We start from the raw sequence: 18613 nt of genomic DNA, 5'->3' as shown, positions 1-18613 counted from the left end.
ATTACATTGGCTGCTCAATTAAGGGACTACTAATAGTACTATTGGAGATATGTGACTGTCCATGAGGGTGATAATGATAATTACTGCCTGAGTAGAGAGGTGATTATCAAACAATTATTGACCCACTACTTTTCACCACGGTGAGTCGTGCAGAGATCAATGTAAAAGTGATAACACTTTAATGACGTGGTAGAAATGTTGAAAACTGGGCAGAGCGCCAAGATTCTGTGACAGTCTTAGAAATCTAAACGTGAACATTTTAGAGTGAGATTTATATCACTGTAATGCGAAAAATGACAGAAACACAGAAACTAAAAGTTGATGCAACAAACGGTGTAAAAACCAGCAGTGAAAAAATGATAACATTCTACTTTGCTCAACATAAGTGGCAAATTAGCTGACAGAGAGAAGCATAACTTGTTCTTCAGTTTTTGTCTAGTTTTGTTTTGTTTTAGCTATTGTAATTGATAGCTATTGTCAGCCACTACATAAGACCTAATAGATATTTGTTGGGTGATTACACTGTGAAGGTATTAGAAATCCATAGAATCATACACAACCATGTTAAATTTAGATTTCATGGTAACCGTTCTTAAATGGGGCTTTGAATTCAGATATCAAGTTCTCTGGTCAAATCGAATACCATCTCAAGATGAAAATACCATATGCACTCTGGAAAGAGACACAGACTTTCAAATCACAATATTTTCCTTCGAGTATAAGACAACAGATACAGTATCATGAATGATAGCCAGTTTAAGAGGTTGTCTAACTTAATTAGCTGGCTATTGAAATCTGTTGTGAGATTCTGTTGAGTGGGACAGTCACGAAGACTATTGACAAGAAAGTGACATTATCATATGCAAATACCAGAACTGTTGCTAATTGTGAAAAAAAAAATGGTTCGTATATTCTCATTCTTTCATGCAGACAGGAACTAAATGTTCATTTTCAAAGAATTGTTGAAGGTCTTTTAGAGTGTGACTGCAACATACAACCACTTGCATCAAAAATGCACAGAACACGTCGCTGTCGCTGCTTTTTTGCTGGGATTTCAAGCAGGCTAGAGTTCAGCTATGGCATTTTTTTTTTGAAGATGGCATTAGATTTGACCAGCGAGAAGAGTGTAAAGTAAGAAATAGAAATGAATCCATGGACTGAGAGAGAGTAAGGGGAGGGGGAGGGACTAAGGGGGGAAGATAGGAGGAATTATGAGAGGTTGGGGAGGGGGATAAGAACATGTATGATGAGACCAATCCGTCTGTTCTTGATATGGCATAGTCAATTATAGAGGAAGATTGAAGTGCATGGAGGCATTGGGAATGGGGGAGGAGGGAGGAAGGGGAAGGAGGGCAGGGGAGGGGATTGGCATAATGGGGTTTGAAATGGTTTTTACCTGTGCGGCTTGTTCTCCCTGATTTCTTGGATGCAGATACATTGCTGGTTGATGTAGCGCGATGATTAGATACTGACCCTGTACGTCCTGTCAAAATTCAAGGAAAAAATCATCAACAATGTTTGGTTAAACATGTATGCAGGCTTCTGCCAATTTATTCTCACAATATAGTATAACATTTGTCGTAATGGTGATGACAGCAAAGTGTAAACAAGTTGCTATTGGGTGTTTTTTGTAATTTTTTACCTGTTTTGTCAAAATCATGAACTAGCAGGACTTACACACATGCTGGCACATGGCCATGGGCCTTGACCTTTTGACCTTTATTTCACTTTACTGGAGTCCTCACTCATCATTAGAAATGACGGGAAGACAATGGCTTATTGACAAAACATGGCAGTGAAAGTGTTAGATTCATTTTTATTGATGTGTAATTATTAACTCTCGCAATAGTATGGAGTCTTCCCAGAAGCAATATATTTCATCAGATATATTAAATCAAGCAGGCTAACACATCATCCCAGACATTCAAACAGATAGCACTGACCGCATAATAGTCATTAATCCGCTAAGTTGGTTTTTTCGGGAAAGGACATGGACCAAAAACAGTTCTGATACTTTATTAAATCTACCCATGCATGAAAAATGGGTCGAACCACACCAGGATGTAGAATAGGATTGAACTAAAAGGCCAAATGTGAGAGGGAGAGACAGGGTTAGGCGCGGTCTCAAGATATCTAGGGGAAGTCACCTGTAGTTTGCTGAGAGGTTGAAACTTTGAGTCCATCCTCCCTGTCTTGGTGGTGATCCTGTCGTCTGTGCTGCTGCTGCTGGTAGTGTTGTGGTTGCTGCTGTTTGCTGTAATAGACATCATTGTCCGCCGTCTGTTTATTGTACCTCGGCGAGTCCCTCCTGTCCGAGTCGGCCGACTTGCGTTGCTGTCGGCTGCTCGTCCCGGCCTTGCCGTCGTGGCCTGACGACGCTTTGACTCGGTTAGTTCTGTCAGTGTTCTGAGACTGATCTAGCCTGGATGATGATGGGTTAGTGTTTTTACTCACTGAGTACGAGGTGACGGTTACGCAATTGTCGCCGTTGGTGGCGCTATACCTCCCTGAGGGGCTGCAAGTGCCTCCACCACCACCACCGCTGCTACAGCTCTCGCATCTAATGTTACGTGAAGATGATTAAATTATGAAATTACGTTAGTATCTATATGCCTACATTAGCACTTTACTTTTGTTAGTGTGCTTTTTATAGATATACTACAAATATATACCCGAAAACTACCATACAAGGATATCTTTCTTATGGTGGAATTTCCGTGTTTCAATGATCCAGGAGTCATCAACTCAAACATAGCAAGTGAACTGGAATTCTAAAATCTGCGAAGTGAATTCGTTCCAAACTATGCAGAAAAATTTTTTGTTTCACCGAGACTACAGAAGAAGCACCATTTTGAGCCATACTAGGGTCACCATCAATTTAATTAACTACCAACAAGACGCACTCGGACAAGATCGGATCCAGCATACGGTACTTCAAATGAAACCAGCCAAAATCAAATAAAGATTGGTTTTATACAACTAGGCATTTCCCTGCACAGCAATCCACACCTACCATCCAAAACACCAAGACTGACCAACCTTCAGTGACTGACAGATTTTGAACACTCTTTCACAAGATATTAAAACTACTATATACACAATTTGAGCTTCTCAGTCCTTGACTTTGATAAATGTTTCTTTGCGCTCATTTCCCAAAAAAGGTTACACGGAATAATGGGACACTTTGCCTCTTTGAACCCTATTTCCCATGGGGTGAAATGTCCAAATGATGTCATAAGTCAAAGGTCACTGGGGGGGATGGGGTTTCAGAGTTCAAACGGTAAATTTGCACATACACTGCAACTTAACCACCCCTCTGTTCAATGGCTTTATTGTCTCTGATGATGGATTCAGACTGCTACTGCTACTCAGGGAGGCAGTTGGAATTTTCAGGTGGACGGCACTTTGGGGACAGATATTCAAACTCTAAAATTTTCACAATTCCTTTCTGATCCATCACTTGTATGGGCTCATTTTAAAGCTCTTGGAATCGGAAAAATTTTCACCGTCTTAGTTTTTAACAATCTAAAATCTATTTTTTCCCCCACAGAGGTAACACAGGGATGGTGGCCATCTTGAATTTAAATATAGCAAATGTTGGATAATTTGTTTCTCTAGTATCAAACTTTGCATGGTGACCCTTTATTTTTATTCTTGACTTAGTGAGAGAATGATCAAAATTTTTGTTGTGGAAAGTTTGAGCAAAAGTTGAAGTCTTTCACTTTCGAGAGGTGTACTACCTTAAATCTTATACAAAACAGTTACGGTATATGATCAATTTTTGTTAGAAGTAAGTATTATGCGATGCTTTTTTACCATTGATAAATGAATACATACAGGTATGAGCAAATCCACAGTAACTTTTTTGTTTTGGAGGAAATGTATTGTCAGTTCTATCTCAGTATCTGTACTGTAGACAAACAAGTACTGAGATAGCTCAATAGTAAAGAACAAGAAGATAATATCAAAGGCCAATCAAATGGCATGAGTTTGCTTCACCCCTGTAGCGGCAATGTTATATTTAAATTTAAATTTACATTACTCTAACTATCACAACAGTTTCTAGACAGCCATTCACTGCAATTTCAGAACTATATTCCCTTTCAGCATTCTTAAAGAATTCCAATCGCTGTATACATTTTTCCCATCATATTCTTTGCTCTTCATAAATCCCAAAGAGGTATTTAATACAATTGAACACCTAGAGATGAGATATAATCTGAACCACTGAAGAGTTCCTGGCAAATTTAACTCTCAGGAGCAGAACAAACTTGCATAGAAATAACTTAAGCATAAACTTCAGCTAGTTGGGCTGGTTAGTTTTACTTTTAGCTAGTTAACTTCAGTAAAGCATTAACTTCAGCAGGGCTGCAGGCATTCTGATCTTGGAAATCCTCAAACTGTCAATATGAAATGCTTGACTTTAAGACACTTTTGGTTCAGGATTTTGAGTATTCTCTTACCTTGGCTGTGGTTGTGGGTAGCTGATTTGTGTGGCGGATGGACAGCGACTATTTGGATGGCTAGAACGGGCCTTGGCCGAGTAACCTGGATAATAAAAATAAAGTACGATCTCACCGTGACAATGGGAAAGAATGATGAAACAGCTAGCTACACCAGGCTTTGGCCCGGTAACCTGAGTAACAAAAATAATGTGTGGTCTAACCATGGCAACAGGAGAAGAGACAAATAGCTACACCAGGCCTTGGCCGAGTAACCTGGATAACAGAGACAATGTACAATGTCACCATGACAATAGGAAAAGAATGAAAAATAGCTACAACAGGCTTTGGCCAAGCAACCTGAATAACAAAAACAAAGTACCATCTCAACATGACAATAAGAAAGAATGACAAATAGCTACAACATTCCTTGGCCCAGCAACCTGGATAACAAAAAAGGTATGATTTCACCATGACAACAAGAAAAGAATGACAAATAGCTATAACAGGCCTTGGCCCAGTAACCTGGATAACAAAAATAAAGTACAAGATCACCATGATGACAGGAAAAGAATAACTAATAGCTACAGTGTCCTATGGCCAAGTAACCTGAATAACAGAAACAACATACAATTTCACTATGACAATGGGAAAACAATGACAACTGAACTTGAAACATCAGGAATGATATTAGTTTGTTTGCTGACCTCTTTTCACAAAATCTGTATAGTCTGTCTGTCGTCTGTCGTCAAGCTGCTCGTCAAACGGAGACGGATGCGTTTTGATGGGACTGCCTCGCCCCGTGGACGGGCGTGATTGCTGCGACCTGGCCATCTGGTGCTGCAACTGCAGCAAGTCTTGCTGCCTCTGCTGAACGGCGGACAGCGCCACCACATGTTGCCGGGTCGTAGGTCGTGACCTACTGCTACCCTGAGCATCATCCAGGTTCTTTGAAGAGTGGCCCCACTCATACTGGTCATCTAAATATAAAACAGAACAAATCCATAATGTTAATGAACTTAGAACTACCAGAAAACGGAAGTCGCTTTCTGATATTCTAAAGGAAACTTCATACTCACAGAATGAGTTGAGTGTTAACTTCACCTGCTGAAAATTTAAACAACCTCAAACGTCAATCTTACAGGAACATGCTGCTCTTATTCAGAAGTGGTTAACCCTTTGAACCCGACTTGGAATAAAATGTCTGTATGACATCATAGGTCACCGGGGGTCAGGATGCTAAGGGTTAAATTTCACAATTAAAAATTACCCATTTTCATGACCCCTGACACAATACATTTATTTGTCATTGGTATGAATTCACTGATGGTTATTTTGCTAAGATTTGTGAAGATGGGTAAATTGATTGGGAAACTCAATACCATGTCTAGTGTTGCACTGATACGTCTAGGGAACCCAGGCAAAATGACAAGGGAGCCCTCAGGCTGGTAAATTTACCAGACCGCTAACCTTCACAAAAATTGCTGACCAGTTTGCAGTTAACACTGCATGAACGCATGCACACTGATATGGTCAACCACACATATTCACTCCTTTCAGTACACATTTGAAATGTTGAATTTTAAATGCTACATACCACCAAAGATGTCAGGATGTACGACCAATTCATTAAAAAAAAATGGTTGATCAGTCCCTGAAATGGACCAATCAGAAAACAGCTTACCTGTAAACTGCAGATCTGAGAGGTGATTGGCCACATATTGTGCAGCAAACGTTTTCTCATGGTGCGGACACAAACCGTCCATTCCATTCATAGGTGCACTGGACATGCCCCGCTGTCCGGCAGTATAGCGGAATGTAGGAATTTCTGAATCAAAAAAGTACGGAGGTACTGACATAGCCCGTTTGTATGACCCCTACGAAAACTGAAATCCTGGTATTTTTGGTGGTATGTACATATTCATGTTTCAACATTTTGCAAATTGGATATTTTTTATTGTCAATGAGTTACAGTGACAATTTAGTACTGAATTCAGTGAAACTGTTTGGTTGGTGCAAAATGTCAAATCACAGTCGTGGATTCATACCAACAGAAATACCAGTATGTGCGATCATGTAGGCAGCAAAAAAAATGTCTGTTTAATAAATTTAATTCTTTTTCATGAAAAACAGTGACACGAAAAAAAATAGACTCATACAGTTAGTGAGTGGTTACAAGAAACACAACCTCAAAAAACTTTGCAAAGAAGTACGTTTTTTTTAACCTGTATGCCCCGAATTCTCTGTAAACTGGTTTGCACTTGGCATTGAAAACAATTGATTGTGACAAAAAATTGGTGGCACGGTGCAAAGGTCAAAATAAATAATATTAGAAAATGTTTTGTACTATGAAAAAGTGACTGAAGAATCTGTGACATTTTATACAGGTTCGACCATGCAGATGAAGTGACAAATTTTTGATCAATGTTAACTTGCACAGAACACCACTGTGACTACATATTAAGAATAAATGCATTGTCAATGACTTTCAGATTCTGAGCTTTCTTGTTTATGCATAGTACAAGAACAATAATCTAAATATCTAACAAATGACAATGTATAGTAAATAATATTCTTTTCTCTATAGTTTTCCCCAGAATCTACCTTTTTCTCCCTGAGGTAAAATTCCGTTCTTCATGTATGCATTGGTGAGCGCTTCCAGGTATTCAGTCTGTTGATGTGAAAAAAAAAAAAAGTATTGAGAGTGAAATTTCTAGAAAATGAAATTGGAAAGATTCAGAAGAAATTAGTCATTTTTTTATGCATGTCTAAGCTGTTCTTCATACACAACACTTTTTATATTTGAGTTAAGGTAAAATGTGCCTTGGGGACAGATATTTGGACTCTCAAATTTTTACAATACTTTTCAGGTATCTACTTGTGTGGGCTCATTTTAAAGCTCTTGAAAGTAAGAAAACTTTCACCCTATTCACCTTCTGAAAATCAAATTGAGAATTTTTTTTCCCTCATACATTTAACAAAGGGACAGTGGCTATTTTGAAGTTAAAATATTGATAAAAATTCGTTACTTTGTTTCTCTGGTACCAAACTTTGCAAAGTGACCCCCCTGACTTTTATCAGTGTTTTGGTAGGAGTTTGGTTGAAGGTTTCATTAAGGAAAGGTTGAGCAAAAGTTACTTTGGAGGTGCATACTACCGTATTTAACCCTTTCACCACCATGGTTTGTCCCAAACCCATTGTTTTCTATGGTAAAGTTGGACCTGTATACAGGAACTGGGGGTGAAAGTGTTTAAAATACACAACATTACATTTGATTAAAATCGAAGTGAATTTGTAAATTGGTCTAAGTAAAACTCCTTCAATTGGTGCCTTGGTGTTCTGTTAGTCACAACAAGGGATAATGGAACTATTATGATGCTGCTAATATCTGATGATTAAAGTTGGACGTAACATTTGCCTCTTGTACAAAACACACTAAAACACCTACAAAGATACGGAATCATCAATGGCGGATTTTTCAACATTGCATGCTGTGCTCTCTGTACGGCTCCAAAATTATGCAACTATATTTCCTGAACTTGGCCAGAAAATAATACAAGTGGTAAACAAAGAGGTAAAATTTAATGTGTTATGCAAAATATTTGAACATCTTGCCAGCACTCATGAAATGAATTGTGTGGCATGGCCAATTGAATTGAAACAGTTACATGCACCCATTGTGGATGGCAGTTTTATGGCTTTAAATCTTAATGTCCCTTTTGTGTGGAGATCAGAGAGAATGTAGCTTTCAATTTATTATCCATGATGGAGCTATCAAACCAACTAGCTTGTTGCACGGTGTTTGGTGTCATTTCACATCACACATTTCTCTGAGGCACACGTTTATTTCTCTGAGCAGACTCACCTTTCTAGCTTTGTCCTCTTTATCAGCAGAGGAAGTATCATGGCGACTGTAATTCAACCGACTTGTTGAATGACTGTCCTTGGGCATCACATGCTGGTATCGGATCACTTTGGATGTCACCTGAGTGGGTGGGAGGGACAAAAACAAAAGTTAAAAGAGAGGTAAGAGTCACCACTGAGGGCACTCATCAATATTATGGGACATTCTGATTGCTCACATCAATGTAATCAAGACTGAACATTCACAGAATGGGAAAATTTGTGGGTAAATATGCAAAACCTTGACATGTGAAACAGAAAACAGTAGCAGCCCTGAACCCTTTTTTTGTGCTTTGGAATATAAAAATATACTTGTGTATGAAAATTCTCTTCAAATGAACACGTAACAACACTATAGCATAACTCAATAGGCCAAACCCGGAATTCGAATCGACCACGGTACAAACAAAGCCATGTGCGCGAACGCGCACAGACGTACGTGTATTTCCATACGCGTTCAGTACACATGTGGGTTTGTTTGTACCGGCATCACGTGATTATTACTGAGTATGTAGAACGGCATACGCATCGCGTCCTTTTTATTCCGGAGTAGAACCATTCATGAGATTTGAAAGACTAAACCAGCTTTGTCACCCAACATCCAGACAGCAGTTTCATCAAACAATATCACACTTAGTCTAGAAATGACAAGGCAACTGTATTACCATGGTATGATACACAAGAAGACTGAGAATTACCATATAACAGTATAGCGGCAATTTCAGCTCCCCATCACACAGATACTCAGATTGCAACTCATGAGTCCAACACAACTCTGTAACAACACATAACAGGACACAAATCTATGAGTAACATGGTCATGAAAAACAAAGATCCAATTCAGCTTACACACCTTTTCCTCTCTTCTTCCACCACTACCAGCAGACACAGATCCCTCTTTCTCATTGGACGGAGACTCTCTCTTCCCCTCGTCAAATTTCTCCGTGGCGTTTGGATGGCGTTTCCGGTCCCTCTCTTTCCTGGTTTTAAGTTTCTTCTTCTTCTGAAGCTGTGGAGAATTCAGGTTATCTAAACACTTTGTACGCTATGCCTGTATTGCTCAAAATGTGTCAAATTTTTTTGTTAAATATTTCATTTTAGTTTCATTTTTTTTCCTATGTTTTCATTCTTTGTTTTGGCTGAATCCCCAAATCAATCAATCTAGCCAATGAAATGAATTCATAAAGTACCAAAGTACAGTCTGTAGGTAATATTCAGTCATATTGACGCTTTACAGAATGAGGGAAAGTCGTCAGAAAGCCTCAATGGATTGTGAGTCTTGCTTGAATTTATAAAGGTTGGGTGAGTGGGACATCTCAAATGGGAACACAGTTCCACATGAGGGCAGCAACATGTAAGAAGGCGTACAGATCAGCAAAGGTTTTCATCTGCGGTTCACAAAGTAGCATTTTCTTGTTTGAACAAACTGCATAAGATGTACCTTCAAGGTGGATTAATTTCAATATATAAACCAGGAGCAGGTGTCAAACACAGAACATATTGAAGAAAACATGTGACAGTTGATTGAGTTTACCAAAGATACTATATGGTATGAGATAGGCAGTGTATAGCTTGATGGTGCAACCATCAAAATAAAAAACAAGGGCTATTTTACAGTAACGAAATTCATGTGTACAAAAAGGTAACAGCTTAAGTGAAATAACATAAGGGGACAACAGGGGAAGGGTCACTGTATATATTTATTATAAATTACGACTTCAACAAAAACAATGACAAATAGAATCTTTGATATAGTTTTCATTTGACATGAAGTTTGGAAAATTGACATGCAATGGATAGATATTCCGGATTTGTCCATATCTGTGACCTACCTTTGGAGCGATGGCTAACAGGTGCACAGGAAGTCCATCATCAGCTGAACTGTCTGAACCACTCGTACTGAAAAGTAAATGACACTGCAGATTAGAAAGCTGTTTCAAATACCTGTGATTTACTGAAAACTAAGGATTCAAAAATTTCATTTTATTAACTTCACAGTTATTTTTCCCCTGATGCTTGCTCTCTCTTGCTCTGCAAAACACCACTTTTGACATCTGATAAAACTGAGTGCTTTCTTTTATCAGCTAAGTACAGAAACCATAATTTTTCGGTAAAGTTTAAATGACTTTCATAATGTGCAGTACTTCATCTAGGCTAACAGATTGCAGGATGCCTGCCATTTGATAAGCCAAAACATGCTTTTCAAGACGAAGTCAGGATGACATTTAACCAATCAAATATTGATCATAGTTACCTGTTACTGTCCCCTAGATAATTCAAATTTCACCCTACCCCTGTCATTGTAGCACGGGGGACAGGAGCTGGGCACCCCCTCCCCTTGCCCTAACATCGTTGATCAAATAGAGTATGTTATTTTACAGATTTGCATTGTCTATGTTGGTTATGATGGGACTTGATCTCATATATTGAATTCATCTCCCTGATATGTGCTCACCCACAGATGCTACGATATTGACACAATCTTTCAAACATCTGAAAAGGACTATTCCATTTAACCACTAGGGGGTTCACAGAGTGCAAGCGAGGGTGCATGAACTCACCTTGATTCAACAACTGACAAGTACTCTTCATTCAAATCTACGACGCCGTCCGGAGGAAGCGGTGATCCAACAAGACGCAGATGAGCAAGTATCTCCTGGCGTACTCTCTCCTCCAAGGCACAAAGAATTTGAGCAGACTGTGAAAGGAATGGCAAGAACATGAAAAGATTGGTTATTAAAGACAAAACAGAAGTTTGCTTGATTCATCTTGAAAGACGAGCAACAACACTAATGCACTGCAGGGGGTTCTGCCAATATATTTTTAACTTTTGCGCTAAAAATACATTCATGCATACGTATATGCGTGTCTGATAGTTCTACATTGAGAAGTGAGGTTGCAAGTTAAATATGTAACATGCGTTTAGACTTGTGTATTGTATGATGAGTTGTGAGTAATTTAGGAGAATTTGCTGAATCAGAGAGCAGCTGTCTGCAAGTCTCTGTGTCTATGCCAGTCTGAATATTTATACCAGAGGCACATCCTACCGTTAAAGCTAACTACTAGCATTGCTGTTGGTTGAAATTTTCCTATCTTCTCATAGACACTTTTTCTTTCATCTAAATGGGTTTTCAAAATGTAATTTTGAACTGACTCAAACCCAGGTAATATCAGCCTTTCGCAGACGTTGCACTTTATGCATGTCCAACCACTCCGTTGCAAAAAAATTGGTAGGATGAAATCTTGGCGGGAAAAAGTGAGGGATTGTTGTAAAAGAAAAGTCAACTTCATAACATGTCTACACAAACATGCAACTTGCTATTCATTCAGTGTTCAACTACATAATGCAAGCACTGGGAGAGATACTGTATCTAGGGTTGGAACTTGCACATGGAAGTTTATCTAATTAAGAATTTCTTGACATTAACATGTGTCCACTGATAGATGCAAGGCATGCTGGGATGTGTCTGTCATGCCTAGATCTCAAATTTGTATTGATAATTACCAGCAAAATGAGAGAAGACCACAGCCATTTTGGAAAAAGAATAAAGAGAGGACATGTCTACATTATTCAAAATGATACCACAGATTTGCTGAAAAGAAAAGCTAGCACTGGCAGACACTGAATCTGTTTCTAAATTACTATTAAAACATTGTTACATATGCATTGTTACTTGCATATCAATGTGTTATAGAATGTCATGATCAACTCAACATGTTGACTTCAAAAGATGTACTTTGAATCTAGCTGACCTCGCAGCATCACATTCTGTAAGAAGCATACGTCACTTCACTCAAGCAGAAAGTTCAAAGGTCATCTGCAATGAGGCTCAACGAGTGTGGTGTGTGATGCACAGCTTTCACTGTAACTCTATATTGACCCACAGTTCAAAGGTTACCCATGTCATGTGGTCGGTGATTGCAGTGTGTGTGTGGTGTGACTGTCTGGTATCTTTAACTTCACGAGACACTAATTTACATTTCCAGAAACCGGGATGTGAAACAAAATACACAACACAAATACAAGTATCCAAGTTCTCTTTTTGTAGCTATGTAGTACATACGAAAATTTGATCTTGACAGTCACATACATGTATTTATGCATTAATGTATATGCAAATCATAATGTATTACGGTAGGAACAAAACTGTACATAATATATCAGATAGAATTTTTTTCACCTTCAGCCAAAAATATCAGTATACAACAGTCACATTTCCTGATTCTCCTTTAAGATTTACCGTCTTCAGGTTAGGGTGCCTCTTATAAGAAATTGTTACATGTACTCCCCAGGAAAATTTGATTTACAATGTGGTTCAGTGTGACCCCAGTATTGTTCAGTCTTTCAATAACAGTGATTGATGAATAAGATCACTTCTGACATAGTTGTGCTGTACTGTAGATGAACGTTATCATTTATCATTATTAATAACACTACTGTTGTCACTAGGACCACTACTGCTACTATGTACTATTACAGTACTTTGTACTTCTGTAATATATGAGTGTGTAGTACTTACCTTGGAGTTGTCTGGATCACAGTAGTCCAACAAGGAATCACAGAAGTGGTATCCCATGGCCTCGTAGTCCCTAGTACTGAAGTGATAGTTAGCTTTGTTGCCCATTGAAGATCCACAAAACGTGGCCTGTTGAATAGATCAAGACATTGTGATGGGAATCATTCCATATCAGAAAGATGAACTTCTACATAAATCAAATATGCATTTTCCATTCAGAGCCTTCCTAGATTGTAAGTATGATAGTTACACACTGGACATAAATTACAAGTAACCCATGAGACACTTTTCCCTAATCTTTACCCCTAAACCTAGCCCTGACTGGTACCGGTAGATTGGAAATGCCTGGGTGGTTGGTCAACTTTCAAGAGTTAACAATCCTCATAACCTTGACTTTTCTTTGAGATTTCTGTGGTAATTTTGAACTTGGTTGATCCCATTGCTTCCTCTCATTGAAAAGGACAAAAAAGGATCTGTTGTTTTTCAGGACAAAATCATTAAAATACAATCAAAAGTAATAGCGATTGGCCCTTTTGATCTCAGACTTAGTTATCAGTATCTTCAGCCATGTTTGAAAATGGTTTGAATGTGAATGTATACATTTTGTTTTCTAGCTGAAACCAAACAACTGGAACGTCAAAGCTTGTACCATATAACTTGGTCGTTGAATGGGGAATTTTTTTGCAGTGTTCTTACCTCCATAGTAAAGCTGTTCATAATACCCATCTGCCACATCACGACACGTCCAGTTCCTTCTTTGCTCTTCTGAACTTTGAACTTGCAACTCTCGTAGGAGAACTATTGACAAGAAAATACGGACAGCCAAACAGATCAGAGATAGAGCAAAACCAATGTTTAGTCTCCTATTTCCCATATAGGGATGATTAATGCTTGCCTTTGAAAACTGTCAGAGTTATTCTCTCTTCTAAGATGTGAGAAAATTTTACACTATACAAAATCTTAAATTTCGACAATGCATATCCAATGAGAGGCTGAGAGTGAGTGCCAACATCAATGTACTGTCAATTCTACCACACACAGATTCTACTAGCTGTACTGTGATCAAACTTTCTGCCCATGGTCTTACCTTTCCAGGTGCATTTTTATTGAGAATGAAAGGAAAGATCCGTTCCCTAAGTCTCTTGGCCGGATCATGTCTGTTCTCACATCCGTAGATGAACACATTCTGCTTCCTGCTGTGGCCATGTAAATCACAGTAGATGGTGACATCACGTTCCTCCATTAACCTGTACAGGATAAATCAAATTGTATACATGATTAATGCTTTGCTTACCATGAAATGTAACCCATGAGCGACATGACAGAAAAGGTGTTTAAACTCTTTCAACTGTTCCGATATTTGTTCTTCCTGTGAGAAAGAAGCATGCAAATTATCAGTTTATGGGTGTCATGTTTGACCTACTTGTTTGATGAAAATGTAGGACTGACAAAAGAAGGGGTACAGCTTCTATCCCCCACAGCCCTACATCAATATCTTGGTCTTGAATTTCAACTGAAGTTTCTTATTCTACTTCTAAGGCATGTAAGGCATGTACAGTATTCAGACTGTTAATTCAGCTTCTACATATACCGTATTCCTCCGATTATAAGACCCTCCCCCACTTTTAGAAGATTTTCAAAAATGCTATACATCCGTGTATAAGACCCCTCCCTAGTTTAGTTCAAAAAGCCAACAAATCACAACTCAAAAATTGATGATAGTATGACTTCAACGATCACTAGTACGAAGTTGTTGCTGACTGGCCATCTAATGATTTAGAAGAGCCTTAACGTGCATATTTACAAACGACTGCTGATGTTGCTGATTGCCCATTGACACTTTCAAGGTCGTTTGGCCTTTGTTTGAGCCTATATTGAAGAGCTGTAATGGAGATACTATTCGTTAGGCAGGGTGTGTACGCATAAGCATAGTGTTGTAAATTATTTAGTGGTTAAAATTTCCTTTAAGACCTAGAAAAATCATTAAAGATGCTAAAATGATGTAACATTGAAATTTGTTTACTGGAACAGCAGGCAAAACTAAATTTTGTCCTTATACTTTTCTTTCTGTATCATTCCGTTGTTAACCTTCTGCGGCCCCATATAGTCCACAGTGACCGCCATATTGTTTTGCTGCATGCTGCAAGCTGATCCACGATGTATGTGTTACCATTTCATGCACGGGTTTACTGTTTGTAGCTAACAGTTTTTCACCTTGGATCATGAATTCTTACCGTTGACAACCATGAATTTCAGTGCCATATCATTATTTTACTCGACACAGACCTTAGATTGAAAGAAAGGTTGGTTATTTTTACGTGCAGCAAATGCATGTATTGTATATGCCAATGGCATTGCCATGAGTTAACTGCATGATGCCAATCCGGTGAATATATGATCGACTTTCTGTTTTGAATTGTTACGTCTTTCAAGAATTGTTTCAAAGTTTTATTTCCCCTCACAAACCACTTGATCAGACAGGGATTGTTTGAGCAGTTGAAATTTTAACAGTGATCAAAAAACAACTCGTCAATTAGGTTGGGAAGTGATCGCTGTGTTTTATCTTTGAAAATGAAGGAACAGTTGCCACTTTACATGTATTTTCGACTTAGTGTATTCTCGAGAATAATTTGTCAGAAGTTGCTAATATAAGTAAGCTTTAGTACGTTCTGCCAAAAAATGTGCGAAAGTCTGAGTAATGCTAAGTTGACGTGAATAAATTAGCATAAATTAGCAGTGTTGGTTCAAAACAGGAGATGGCTCGATTATAAGATCCCCCTGATAATTACAACCATTTCATGTTGCTGACCCCGGGTCTTAGAATCGGAGGAATACGGTATGTACAAGGTAGACTGCATTGCTATTGTTGACCAGTGAATAACTAACAGGCTAGCATTCAAATATAATGCATTTTACACTTATAGATGCTAAGTTGACATAGTAGAGGGAGGATATGGTTGACGAGTTAAACACTTGGTGTTTCAACGTGCTTGAACAAAAACTTGAAGTTAACATATAAAATGGAAATTGTGAAAAAAATCATCACAAGTTACAGCTACTGTCCTTTTAACCCATTTAACTCCAGATTACCATGAAAAGGTTCAACTTAACCATAGAAGACAATGTGGGACGTGTATAAGGTTTTTGAGAGGGTAAAGGAATATGAAACTTGCTGATTCTCTGGAACTCTGATTGTGTGGATGTTATTGGGTGAACCAAGATTTCTAATACAATGTCTTGGGACACTTAGAAGTATATGACACTGAATTTACAAAATGAAAACTGGACGAAATTAGTGGGGAAGTGTAAAGTATAACATGCTCATTTTTTCACCTTGTCACCCTTCTACAACCTGACTTTGATGCAATCTCTATTGTTTTCAATAAAGGTGTTGGATCTATGTACATGGAAATGGGGATGCAAGGGTTTAATATAAGATTGTTTATACATTGATTGTCCCTTACCAAATTAAATACCCATTACTTTTCCAGTTTACCTGTACTCTCTCAAACCGTCTTATGTAAAATCAATTTTGGCTTAGCAATGGAATTGCACGGCATTTACAGGAGCTGAACTCTAAGCAGCCATGCGAGGTGTGGCCAGCAGGTTTTGATCAGCCTAATACATGAAATTTTTGTAGTGAAAGGTTCATTAGCAAGTTATTATGCAGATTTTTAACACCTGGATTAGGGTCTCTTCCAATCAGCTGTCTCGCTTCCTGAGATAATCCCCATGTAACAAATACCTGACACTGTGATATAACCCTTTGAATGCTGTAATATTTCCCACCAAAATTTTAGTGCAACACTCTAACCATTTTCATGAAGTTTTCAGGAATTTCTTTGATAATTTTTGACCAAATGGATATCATTTGCTATTGGCTACAAACAGCGTTTTGACCAAATTTCGAGAAATCTGAAGAAAATTGTCCAGATCTGAAAACAAATAGTCTGGTTATAAGGTGACAAAACTTGACTTTGGTATTCAAAAGGGTTAATTTCTTTAACATGTGCCTCCAGCACAGACTGGTCAAGTTCTACGGTACTGCCGGTGTTTCTCATGACAGTGTGTGTGTTTGAAGAACCGCACATCCATCGAAGAAACCACACACCCTTCACAACACCACAGAGGCAAGTCAAGGGTCCCACTTACTTTTTGATGAGCATTTTGCAGTGACACACGGACGGAAATGACTCCTTGAGTACTGATTTGTAATTCCTGTTGAGATCTCTCCCAGCCAGTGAACATCGGTAATTGCCTACGATCACGCCGTCTGGGTTCAACATGGGTATCACCTTGAAGACAAAGGTGTCTCGTAATAACTGAAAGACAAAATACACAGGCCAATTATTTTTAGAATGCAATACATGCATGTTATAGTTGTGAATATTAACATCCCATGAGATTTTGCAGAACAGTACATTACTTGTTTCTGATCCTGCAGCCCAAATTGTTTTCAGAGTAGAACACACTTTTAACCCTTTCACCACCATGGTTTGGCCCAAACCCATTGTTATCAATGGTGAGTGTGGACCTGTTTACAGGAAATTGGGGGTGAACAGGTTAAACTTACAGATTTAAACTTTCAACAATTCCTTTTCAAAATCCAGAATAAAAGTTGGGAGTCTACATTCAAACCTTGGTATTGAAGACACTCATTACCGATATTTGAAACTCAAAATGGCCAATATCTTCATGTCAACTGTATGCGGAAAATTTTTTTTATTTTCACAAAAAATCACAACAGTGAAAACTTCACTCCTCTCACAAGTTTCAAAATGAGTCAAACACAAGTGGCATACAAGCATAGCATTGTGAAAATTTGAGAGTCCAAAAATATATCGCTGAGGCACATTCTGCCTTCAAATACATACTCAGTGTACGTCCAGGCATAGTTACTGTGTTCAAGTAAAATCTAGTTTGATTACTGAATTCTCAGTACGACAAAGAAAGTATCATGCCATCACATATGGTACTACAGGGGCTATTGATCTGCTGTGTCACCCACCTTAGCATCAGCTGAATCCCCCGTCAAATAGTCGAGGAACCCTTTCATCATCCAGCTAGCTGGTGTTTCTCCTGGATGCACTCTGGCTGTCAGGACAACGGCACGTTTGCTCTGTGTTTGGGGGTGAGAGAAATTAACATATAAATCTATGGATCCTCAATGATTTGCATTATTGAGGTCTGTCACCACCAGAACTTTCTACAGCTTATCGTTTTCAAACAGGGTGACTGGATGTGTTTACAGCTGTCTTTATGAAGTGATAGTCTAACCCTTTCACCAACATGGTTTGGTCCAAACACACTGTTTGTTATCAATGGTGAGTGTGGACCTGTTTACAGGGAATCGGGGTGAAGAGGCTAACATATGAATCTGCTCAGCAGAGCACAAGCAATAATCCAAAACACATATTATGCATGCTTACATTACACTTGATCCACAGACTGTACATGTATAATCAAATATACCATAGATGACACTGCGAATCATTCATTCTGAAAGTTGCTTGAGTTCTGGTCATTACAAAGTTATGAAATGATCTTGTTTCATTTTACATAGTTGTACATATTTTAGAGTATAGTGTTTCAACATGTACATGCTTTGGTAAAAGGAACAATTTACCACGCTACATTATTGATATCAAGAAAAGCTTGTTCAGAATATCATTTTAATCTATGTTTTGGAGGTAGGGAATACTTTTACTCCAAAAAGTGAAAATATGTAGAGATAATCTAACAGAGAAATTA

At 38.4% G+C, this 18613-nt stretch overlaps 1 protein-coding gene across 7 annotated transcripts in view; it reads right to left on the bottom strand.

Annotated features, from left to right (window-relative positions):
• The window catches only part of LOC139133146 (cytosolic carboxypeptidase 2-like), a 51902-nt gene that overhangs the window by 11359 nt on the left and 21930 nt on the right, over positions 1-18613 (bottom strand). For 2 of the 7 annotated variants that reach the window (XM_070699588.1, XM_070699606.1), the window contains exons 13-27: positions 17871-17981; positions 17015-17184; positions 13950-14109; positions 13559-13660; positions 12866-12991; positions 10907-11043; positions 10178-10244; positions 9199-9354; positions 8308-8427; positions 7047-7113; positions 6127-6270; positions 5150-5422; positions 4464-4548; positions 2148-2422; positions 1397-1483 (exon numbers count right to left, since the gene is read on the bottom strand). In XM_070699588.1, the coding sequence (XP_070555689.1) occupies positions 1397-1483; positions 2148-2422; positions 4464-4548; positions 5150-5422; positions 6127-6270; positions 7047-7113; positions 8308-8427; positions 9199-9354; positions 10178-10244; positions 10907-11043; positions 12866-12991; positions 13559-13660; positions 13950-14109; positions 17015-17184; positions 17871-17981 (2080 nt within the window). Of the gene's footprint in view, positions 1-1396; positions 1484-2147; positions 2561-3942; positions 4202-4463; positions 4549-5149; positions 5423-6126; positions 6271-7046; positions 7114-8307; positions 8428-9198; positions 9355-10177; positions 10245-10906; positions 11044-12865; positions 12992-13558; positions 13661-13949; positions 14110-17014; positions 17185-17870; positions 17982-18613 lie in introns of those variants that run through there. The other 5 variants (XM_070699572.1, XM_070699599.1, XM_070699595.1 and 2 more) reach the window with 4 other exon arrangements.

Source organism: Ptychodera flava, chromosome 1, assembly GCF_041260155.1.
Source record: "Ptychodera flava strain L36383 chromosome 1, AS_Pfla_20210202, whole genome shotgun sequence".
Taxonomy (NCBI): domain Eukaryota; kingdom Metazoa; phylum Hemichordata; class Enteropneusta; family Ptychoderidae; genus Ptychodera; species Ptychodera flava.
Note: the sequence above shows the minus strand (reverse complement) of the source record. Positions and strands in the feature narration are given on the sequence as shown.